General features: G+C 38.6%; 1 protein-coding gene across 15 annotated transcripts in view; it reads right to left on the bottom strand.

Moving 5' to 3' along the window:
• Window positions 1–11,029, bottom strand: part of LOC128865064 (muscle-specific protein 300 kDa) — a 286,723-nt gene that overhangs the window by 165,806 nt on the left and 109,888 nt on the right. For all 15 annotated transcript variants that reach the window (XM_054104992.1, XM_054104990.1, XM_054104996.1 and 12 more), the window contains 3 exons: window positions 4,103–4,266; window positions 3,748–4,024; window positions 1,066–3,672 (listed from right to left, as the gene is read on the bottom strand). In XM_054104992.1, the coding sequence (XP_053960967.1) occupies window positions 1,066–3,672; window positions 3,748–4,024; window positions 4,103–4,266 (3,048 nt within the window). The remainder of the gene's footprint in view (window positions 1–1,065; window positions 3,673–3,747; window positions 4,025–4,102; window positions 4,267–11,029) is intronic.

The raw sequence follows: 11,029 nt of genomic DNA, 5'->3' as shown, positions 1-11,029 counted from the left end.
GTTGAAAAATGGGTTCAGTTTATACGAGTACTCGTATGTTACGTTTGTATGAAGCAAACATTTTAGAGCAATTTAATGAAGCATAATTTTACCACAAGTTCCCTGAGCTGCATTAATGGATTTGCAATGAGAATTTGATTAGTATGGTGATTTATACAATGCTTGAGGTTATGGGAACGAGAATAGTTGAGTGTGGATTTTGAAACATTCCTAACTTGAGAAGTAACCAAGGAGCGAAAAATCACCGACTGGAATGAATTCAATGGGAGACTTTCTTCAAGTCTTGATATATCTGTATAAAGTGATTCAGGACTGATGCAGATATTTGACAGCAATTATTTGAGATATGTAAATTTTGTGTATATTTTTTTCAAGACAAATGTTACTACAGTCCTCCGAAAACTTAGTCATAGAGCGATAATCAGTTGAACAATGCGTAAAAGTGATCCAAATATTTTAAGGGAATGGTCGTACTGCACTAAGTGCATTTTACCATGAGCGTTCACCATCTTTAGTGCGGCACTTGAATTGGCGGAGTCATCGGACCGTACTTCTTTGAAAATGATATCAGTAACAGATGTTACAATCAACAGTGAACGTTATTGTGACATGATAACAAACTTTTTATGGTCTAAATTAAATGACGTGACTTGTCACATGCTGTGTTGCCAAAAGAGTCGTGGTGGACATTTAGCGGATATTGTATAATGCATCTATGGGGCGTCTAAAAAACAAATTTTGTAGTTTTATGTATAAAAGACAATGTGCGGTCTTATTGAATCACCCTATTCTGAAAACAGTCAATTCAACTTTTGATTTGCCTGGGAGCGGGTTCAGAATACTTTCCAATTCACTTAGCGATTTGACTTGCAACTCGTGAGTAAAACAGCAAGTTTATGAGAGGCGTCGCTATTTATGGCAATTGACTTGGATGCGGTTCGGAAATTCTGGGAGATATGTTTCACTTTTGTCAAGTATTGAAGAATAAAGTTACAAACTCATTGGTTAATTCCCTCTTTCAAAATCCACACAAATAATTTATGTACATAATAACAACGTCCTTACCTGGAAGACCACTTTTTCCTTCTCGAACTCCTCCATGCTGTTCACTTCATTGACAATATTCTTCAGACTCTTGTCCACAATATTCATCCACTCGACCATCTCCTTAAATTTCTCATGGTAGCTGTCCCACTGTGCCGGTATTTGCTGCAATGTCTCGCGCATATCTCCAATTTTACCGGACAACTGCTGCCACTGCAGCTTAGCATTGTCATAAGACTGACCCAAACTGTTGTCGGTTGGTTTTTGGTAACCATAAGCTTGACTAATGCGATGCATATTCTGCAAGCACTTTTCAATTTGCGGTATTGGTCCTTGTTGCCGGAAGAATTGCTCATTGCGGTTGAGAATTGAGTCGATATCTTCGTTGCGGTTCAAAGCTTGTTGTTCCAAATGCAATTCCTTCTCAACTTCCTGCAGCGTCTGATAGAAGGCCGATTCGTCAAGACGGAACTCTAGCTTCAGCAAATGTAATGGCGCTTGCGACAAAACTTGCTGCCACTTGGCTTGCAACTTCTCAACCGAGTCCACCACAGGCTTTTGCTCTTGAGCCGGTAACGTTTTCAGCAAGTCCTGTGCTGATTCCACCAGATTGTGCATCCAACGCTCGTTGACATTTTCAAAGAAGTATTTCTGTGTCTCGATTATTGTCTTCGATTCAATGTGTTTCTCAATTAACATTGATTCGGCCTGCGTTAGCCATTCGCTAACAACACGTTCGCTTTCCTTGAACGCGTGCCAACCGCGTGAGGTGTCATTCAAGCGCTGCTCCCACTGCTCAGCATTTTGTATGACATAATTAAAGCGCTCGTTCAGCTGTTGCATACTGTGTGACGTCTGCGAAGTGTCGATATTATCATCAGCGGCAACGGACTTCAATAGGTTCTGGAAAACCTTATTTTTGCTCTCTAACATGGAGCGATAGTAGACGGTGCGCGAGAAGAAAGTTTTGTGCTTGTTCAGCTCCTCGCTAATGGCGTCACGTCCACCTGAAAGCGTATGCGTGCTCAGCAACGTCTCTGCATCATTCAGCCATTGGTGTATTTCTTTCTGGCCCGCTTCGAGCGATTCCTGCTGTATGAGTAGCTGATGGAAGAGGTGCAATTTCGCTGGTATTTGCGCGCGTATGCGCACCAACGACTCCTTCTCCTGCTTGAGTAATTTCATCATTTTATCAACCTCGTCGCGTGGTAGATCCTGTATAAGTCCTTGGAAGTTGCGGCTAACCGTCTTGAAGAGTTCCTCATTATCGTCAATCTCGCTAGCTAGCTTTTGCAAGTCCTCGCCATATTTGGCAATCTGTTGTGTATTACCCAGCATTTGTCGTTGCCCGAGCACTTGTTCAGCATGGCGCAGCCATTGTGAAAGCTTTTCAATGCCCGACTTGTATTCGTTACGAGCGCGTATGATATCACCTGCGTGCATGTATTGCTTGGTGTTGGAAAAGAGACGCTCAAAGCGCTCTGATAGATTTCCATGCTTCTGACGTAAGTTGTGCGCAATGCCATCCTCGCAGGAGGCAATCAAATAGTTTGCCGCATTGGCGAGTGTATCGAATTTGTCCTTCCATGTGGTGATGTCCTGGAAAAACTCCAAACGTTCATCTTCTGAGCGCGACAACTTAGTTTCGGCCAAATTGAGCCATTCCTCACAGGTGGGCGCCAAATTATTCCATGTCTTCCAACAGGTCACAACCTCTTCTAATGAGTTCTGGCAGCATTTCAACTCCATGGAGACACGCTTCCAACGCTCCTCAGTCTCGTACATGAAGCGATCGATTTCTGTTATATCTTTGCGTGGCACATTGCCATCCCGTTTGTATTCGTCCACCACTTGTTGCATGTCGACGAAAGCTTTCTGGAACTCTTGGAAAATTTTGTTACGCGATACGAAATTCTTGTATTGTTCCAGTTGTTGGCTGACCTTCTCTTCGTAGCCATATTTGCCAGTCCAACCCTTCATTTTGTTCTCAACCAAATTGAGGAAAGCAATAAGACAGCACTTATGTTCCAAGAACTTTAAGCGTATTCTACGCTCGGCTGCCTTGGGCGCCACTTCTTGCAGACGACGCCCCATATTACGCAATTGCTCGATGGGCACTTGTTGCACCAATGGTGAACGCTTTGCATTCTCGAACATTGCCATAATACGCGGCAAATCGGCAAAAAATAACTTATGCTCCTCCAATTTTCTACTGATCACTGATGCTGTCTCTTCATTCATGGCACTTGGTATCTCGTTATCCATTAGTAATTTTTCGGCTTCAGCGAGCCACTTGCCGACCACACCGAATTCGCCGGGCAATTCTGAATCCAACAACCACAGCCAATAATTCATTTGATATTGCAAACGTTGCCACAGCGAATTTATGTCCTCCCATACAGGGCGTGGTACTTGTAGGAAACCACTTTGACTTTCCATCAATTCCTTCAGGCGATTGTAGACCGGCAAGTGAGCGTCGATTTCCGAACGTGCAATCAAATATTCAGCGAAATCACGCGGGAATGAATTCGACATGACCATGGGCTCGTATTCTGTAGTCTTTTCAATCAGGAAACGACGTAGTTCGTCCAATTCCTGTTGTATATGTGATGTATCACGAGAGGCACCCTGAAATTAAAATTAAAAAAAATCACACTTAGTTAAAGGAGGAAAAGGATGTGTGAATGTGTGGAAATTGCTCACTTTTGGTTCAGGGTACTTGTGCAAAAATTGCGCCACATATGTCATTATACTCTTTTCATCCGGTTTTGGTACATCCACATCCTCAGCATCCAACAATTTGGCAATGCCCAGTTTACTTTCGGCCACATCGAAAGCAGTTTCCAGACGTTGACGATTGTTGGCCTTCTTCAAATCGGCTAAATTGACAAGATTTGCCTTAATGGCATCAATCAGGGCTAGGAAGGCGACGCCATCTCTCCAACTAGCACCGAAATCCTTTACCTCAATACCGCTGTCCCTGTAAATAGCAGGTAAAAAAGGCAATAAAGTGCGATTAATAAAATGGAAATAAAGAAATAATCCAAGTAAAACTTACTTTGGCAAGGCATTGGTAACCCAATTCAATAGAGTCTTCCTAGCACCTTGCTTCCATTTCTCAGCCTTTTGGTCGCTGACTGCCTTGCCAACGCTATCGAGAGAACTAACCGAACCGCCAATACCATGACCCAAATATTCAAGGTTGCGGCTATTCTCCTCAATCTGTCAGAGTGAAAGAACAAAATATCAGTTTGGAATGGACTTTGCGTGCAGTAAGAAAGAAAAATAAAATAAATACAATTTTAAAGCTTCATAATAAATATTTGTAAATAAAAAAAAGTCTAAATAAAAAAAAGTAAAAAGTATTTCAGTTTGTACAAAATTATGAAAAAAAATGTTGGAACTTTAACTCGATTTTCTGCATTTTTCATTACAATAAATACATACACCTGCGTTCAAAGTAACAGTAGCACGACGAATTCGAACTTTCAACAATTTTTTTGGTGTTTAATTTCTTTTTTTATGTTTTTATAAAAGCGTAGTCGATTTTACAAAAAAAGTCCGTACAACTCAAAGGTTCAAACTTTGCACAAAACTCACAAAAATTTAACAAACCTTGAAGCGAATACATAAAAATTGTCTAACTTTATATTAAATTAAAAAAAAAAAGATTTAATATGCACTTTTGTAACCCAGAAAGTGCAAGTTCCAAGTGGCTCAAAATTTTCGTTCATTTTTGAAATTTTTTTTGTCGCTGAGGTGTTAAAAATATTCCTCCTTATAAAAGAATTCCGACAATATGCTTTATATGGAAAAGAAATTTCTGCATCCTATACAAAACAAAATTTAAAAAATCAGCACGATTTTTGAGCGACTTCAAACTTACCCTTTATTTATTTACGCTAAAATTCAAAATTTTCAGAAAATTCTGATTAAAAAGTTGAAACTTCTGATGCAAAAAATGTGTAAAATGTTTGTGAATTTGAGTATACAGTTTTTGGTTGGAGAATGCACTATACTTTTACAAAAACATAAAAAATTAAATTGAATACTAAAACATCTGTTGAAATTTGGTCATTCGTTGCGCTGCTATTATTTTGAACACAGGTGTGCATCTGAGGTTTCATTTCATTCAATAACGAGACTGACACTGTAAAACATTTTATATTGATTTCGTCCTTGCCATATCTGCTTACTATCACCTTCAATATACACTCTCTATCTATCCCTACAACGCTCCACGGGAATCTTCCATTGATCGAAACTGTGCAAAAAGTCTTTTTCTGTCAGCTTCACAGCAGGCGTGTCTTGTAGCTTTAGCCAGCTCAAATCTTGTTCCTTTTAGTGCCGTTTCTACCTCAAGAAACAGATAGAAATCGTACAGCACAAGTTATGACGACTATGACGGATGGTATTCTACCATGGAAGCTTCTTGACAGAGGGAAAGAGATGGCGCATTTTCTTGCTCTATGGTTACACTTCAAACGGCGAAACGAAACCAGCTCTACTGCGAACGCAGACCAAGCTTTACTACATAATTTACTTATAAGATCGAGAGGTTATGCATGCGAAATACAAGTCTTCACTTAAACAACGGCCGGTCGCTGTAATTCAATGCAATTTCAATATTATTAATAGTCATACCTCGTATACAGAATTGGAAGTATTTCGGTAAGATAGACACTTGATCCCTTCCATATTAAAAAATCAGTAGTTCAGAATCGATTGTACAAAAGAAAGGATACATCAAGAAGTATCCCTTCAACAGAGAGACAATAGCCAGAGCACACCGTTGCCACGACTGCCAGGTCTACACCAGAAACGGTCACTCCGGCTGAATTTATAAAAAATATTAGGTGAATGTTTTATTCTTTTATAACAACAACAACCAGCATAAAGTCATGTTCAACGATTTTTTGTTCTAATCCCTTTTGCATCACCGCTCTCGCTCACTTCGAGCCATACTCAAAATACCTTGCGTCATAATGCCTTACGTCGGCAAGATTTATACAGCATTGCCTAAATTATTTATTTTCCTCAAACTTTAACAAAAAAATAATGTATTGCGGAGTATTCCATTCTTGGTGATAAAAGAGAATTTTCGATCAGGCGGACTATTCCTCTCTTGGTGATAAGGGAGAGTTTTTGTTCGCGGATTATTCCGTCGAATGATGCAAAAGGGTTAAAAGTGTACAACCATGGTCTGAAATATTCTTCATTTACTGCCTATAAAACTATAAATTTATTGGTTACTTCTAGAAATGGGAGTATACCCCGCTCGTCAAGTTATCTGGTATGCGAAAATCGTAGTCTATCGAACCCACCATTCATACCCAAAAAATAGTGTAGGAGTACCACGCTGATGGCGGAAAAGTTTGGAGGATGACAACAGCCGGATGCTCGACAGAAATATTTAACGACAGATTTTTGGACCTTTTGCGCTTTGGCGACTACGAATATGGCAGATAATGCAAAGATGAACTGTACGAATTTTCTGCGCAGCAGAAATAGCACAACGCATAATTCTCCAGTGACTACACTGGCTAGGTCATACGGTACAAATGCATACAAATGGTTCAGCTTTGAAAGTATTCAATGGAGTACCTCCTTTGCGTTGGAAATATTAGGTGGAAAAGGAGTTGGCTTCATTTGTGTATTGGACGGAGGAAGAAATGATTGACGCCCTTCGATAAACTGGGATAAAATCGATTAAGCGGTTAACTCGTCAATTAAGTAGAAGAAGTTCTAATACTATTATATAATTTCTTTAAGAGCCTCATAGGCGAAAGATAACATAAGAAGGAAACCACTCAAATCGAGAGCTTTTTTTCGTTCTGGAATTCGTTTGCAGCAACAATGCTGGGAATGAGTCATAGTCGTTTTTAAGGGGATAAAATGTGGTTGACGTATGTATGCCGCACGTATTATAACACCATGCGACAAAAATAAACTTTTTATTATTTAGGAAAATAAATTTTCATAGGCACGAGAAAGAACATGTTTTTGTAATTTTAGGAATGCAGTATACACAATCTTTCATTTTATCATTTTTTCATCAATTTAATTTTCTAAAGGAGGTTAAAGTTTCAAAGAGGGAACGTAAACAGAAACATCTCTTGTGTATATCTTATTTCATAGGAGGAAAGCTCAACTTTTTCGTTTTGTGATTTGTAGTTTTTTGCGTCTATATGTTTTTTTTGCAAATAAAAAGACCTTAAGTTTGGTACACCTCGAACGCCAGATAGTTTTTTTTGTTTATGAGAAACTTCTTCATGGGAAAAATGGAGAAATTCACACTATTTGAGGGCATGCATATATGTAATATAGCTTAGGGCGGGTCGATTTAAAAATCGCTCATTGCTTTGTGAAAATCGTATTCTAGGGATCAAAATAAGAAACTTTGCCGAAGGAACCATACCTCTAAAACGAATTCTGATGTCCCCCAATTTGGGTCGAACGAAAAATCCAACTTTGACCCATTTAGAGTGCTCCAATCGAGTCCAAATGTATGACCGACCCCCACTAACTTTGGACGGTCGATCCACCTATGCCAGTGGCACACCCCCTGGAACTCCCCTGGGGGGTTCCCCATACAATCATTTCAAAATATCACCATTTTTGGCCTTTACATGAGAAAAGAAACTTAAAAGTTCGACCCAAATTGGGGGACATCAGAATTCGTTTTAGAGGTATGGTTCCTTCGGCAAAGTTTCTTATTTTGATCCCTAGAATATGATTTTCACAGAGCAATGGGCGATTTTTTTGCCTCCTCACAAATCGACCCGGCCTAATGTAGCTATAACTTCCGGCGGCGCCGTAGCCGAATGGGTTGGTGCGTGATTACCATTCGGAATTCACAGAGAGGTCGTTGGTTGGAATCTCGGTGAAACACCAAAATTAAGAAAATCATTTTTCTAATAGCGGTCGCCCCTCGCAAGGCAATGGCAAACCTCCGAGAGCATTTCTGTCATGAAAAAGCTCCTCATAAAATATCTGCCGTTCGGAGTCGGCTTGAAACTGTAGGTCCCTCCATTTGTGGAACAACATCAAGACGCACACCACAAATAGGAGGAGGAGCTCGGCCAAACACCCAAAAAGGGTGTACGCGCCAATTATATATATAAATATATATTGTATAACTTCCGGAAACCATTATTTTTCATTTTGCCCTCTTTCAGGTAAGACATGGAGGACTACACTTTGCTCGAGAAATGAAGACATGCAGTTATCGTAGCTATATGTGCAAATCACACCGATTTATAAATCTCTAATTTTCTTAAGTGCGCCCATTCATTCATTCATAAGGATCGCCGAATTCAGAACCTGTTGGAAATCGCAAAAACACAAGGAACTTCTGACAATATCCAATCTGCAGAATTTATTCCTTCACCCTTCAAAATTAATGAGGGCCTGAAGAGGGAGCTAAATGGCGCAAAGTTAATCATCCAATTTGTTTTTTGAATAACTTTCTTGCTAAATAAAAAAAAATTGTATTAAGGCATCGAAATCAGTCTAATTTACAAGTGTCAAAAATGATTGGCCATTTGCAAAAAAATAAAATCTTCCTTGCGCTTTGAAAAATTAAATTGATTAAATTGAAAATGAAAGACTGAGTATGCAGCATTACTATAAAAAAACTATAGTTGCACGTGCATATGAAATTTTTCTTGGGCAGCACAGTATAATACATGTGGCACAGTGTTTGCACATATTTGATATTGAATTCTGGTATGAGGCTATGCCAGAAAAAATTTAGTTAAAGTTCCATTAAAAAAAAAAGCCATTTGTTGGCAGACTTGCAGCATTAAATTTAATTCCTGCACTTTTACATTTACGTCAAAAAATACGAATAAGTCGTTTGCCATAAAATTTAAAAGCAATTTCGAAAACATAAAAACTTATTATAACTCATAATGGCGTGTAGTTAATGTGCAATTTTCATTTATGTTTGTACTTGAATTGAAATTAAAATTGAAAAGCGTAAAAATCAATTGATTTGTCCATTTCGTAATTATCATCGTTATGTACATAATTACAACAACCATCAACTATTTACAAACCTACCTGTGGCGCATAATTTATTACTACTACTAATTTTTTCCGCCTCTTCTTATGAAGCTTTTTTTTTAGCAAATAAAAAGTTAAAAACCGTTCAAAATCCAAAACGATTTCAAAAAGAGACAAATAGATAGAAAGGAAAGAAGTACACACAATTTATTTACTTTACTTTACTTTAGTCTATTATTAGTGTATATACTGTGTATTTTTTTTTTTTTTAATTTCTATTTTTGTTTTAAGTGTTAGCAATTGTGAAAGTACAGATTATGTGCTGTGTTATGTTAGAAAATAGATAAGGGAAAGGAACGCCTAGAAAAGCATTTAAATATTTATAAGTGGGCCACTGTGCATTATTATGATTACCAATAAATTGAACTGGATTAGACGCTGCCTTTCGCTTTTATTAAGTTTGCGAATATCTATATTAATTATGCTTCGTGGTGAGGGAATGACCAAAAGGGCAAACTAGCGCTGGCTTACTTTCATGCCATCGGTACAAATTTGCACTTTACATTTTTTGCCTGAACTTTTTAGCCGAAATGTCACGGGGAATAATGGCTATATACATGGAAGATAAGGTCAGGTTTACAAGCTTTCTACACACAACCTAATTTCTGTTTTGTGGGAAGTGTAAGAATAAAGTAGCCGCCCGTATTGTTCGCGCCAAGCCAAGCAGATAGAAAAGCGCGTTCACACCCAAAGTGACTACTGAATGGAAGAAAAAATTTAAATCTTCCAATTTTCTCCTTCATAATACTACAGAGGCTTTTTCAGAAACAACCCGGTTGCACAATGGCAGGGAATGCAAAAAACCTATATTGAAGTATGCACAAGTGCGAGATTACTATTCACATTGCACGCCGCAAAGGTACAACAAGCCCCTGACAGAGGGTCGCATTTTTCACGGCCTGTCAATACAAATGTGTCGCCCACTTTGCAGCAATTGGAAATAGTTTTTCATTTATCTTTTTTATGTCATTTCATTGAGTGCAAAATTCTACAGTGCACGCGCATAGTGCTTTGCAAGACGAAGAGAGCCAGCCCTTCTTATGTACGAGGCTTGTCCAGAAAGTAAATGTACTTAATTTTTGTAGGCAGGGTTGCATTTGTACACATGTACAATTTATGTTATTTTTCAACATAATCCCTTTAAGTGAGTTCTTTTTACTGCGCCAATTTGGACTATAGATCTGTTCCAACAACTGGTACGACCCAGATTTATATCCAGCCAAGGGCTGGCATTTCAGCAGCTTTCCCCGTAAATGTATATGGGAATTTTTATGCTGCTACAGCAACAATAGATCTGTTCCGTTTGATGTGGATCGTCCCGTATTTGAGTGTATACTAAATATAGGGTGGTTCATATATTAATTTCTTTTTACAAATTCAAAAAACTTTCAAAAAATAAAGAAAATGTAATAAATTTTTTTTCAGTTGTTATTACTATATTAGTTTTTTTTCGAAAGACCAAACATTCATTCATGTAACTGCCTCGGCTGGCCTCGCAGTAGCGCATCCTGTTAACCCAGTTTTTCAAGATCTTGGTGACGGTTTAGGATTGCCGTTAAAGGATTGTTCGCACAATATCGTTCCTTCACGTAGTCTTATAAAAAAATTTAACGGTATGGAATTGCAGCTCCAGGGTGGCCAATTGGCATCACCGAGACGGCTAATAACACGATTACCGAACTTGTCCGCACAAAAAATCGTTTATGGTATGGGCTGTCAATGGTATAGGCTATGCTAACATCAAAGATCGTCCAAGTCCATGAATGACTTCAATTTTCGGCCACAAAAAATCTTTTATCATCCCTGTGAAACGCTCACCGTTGATCGGAATGGCATTTCTAGTAGCATTTTGAAGGAAAAATTGGCCAATGATGGCACCGCTTCAAAATCAACACCAAACCGTCACTTTCTGAAAATG

This window comes from Anastrepha ludens, chromosome 5 (genome assembly GCF_028408465.1).
Source record: "Anastrepha ludens isolate Willacy chromosome 5, idAnaLude1.1, whole genome shotgun sequence".
Lineage (NCBI taxonomy): Eukaryota > Metazoa > Arthropoda > Insecta > Diptera > Tephritidae > Anastrepha > Anastrepha ludens.
This window is presented reverse-complemented; position numbering and strand designations above follow the sequence as displayed.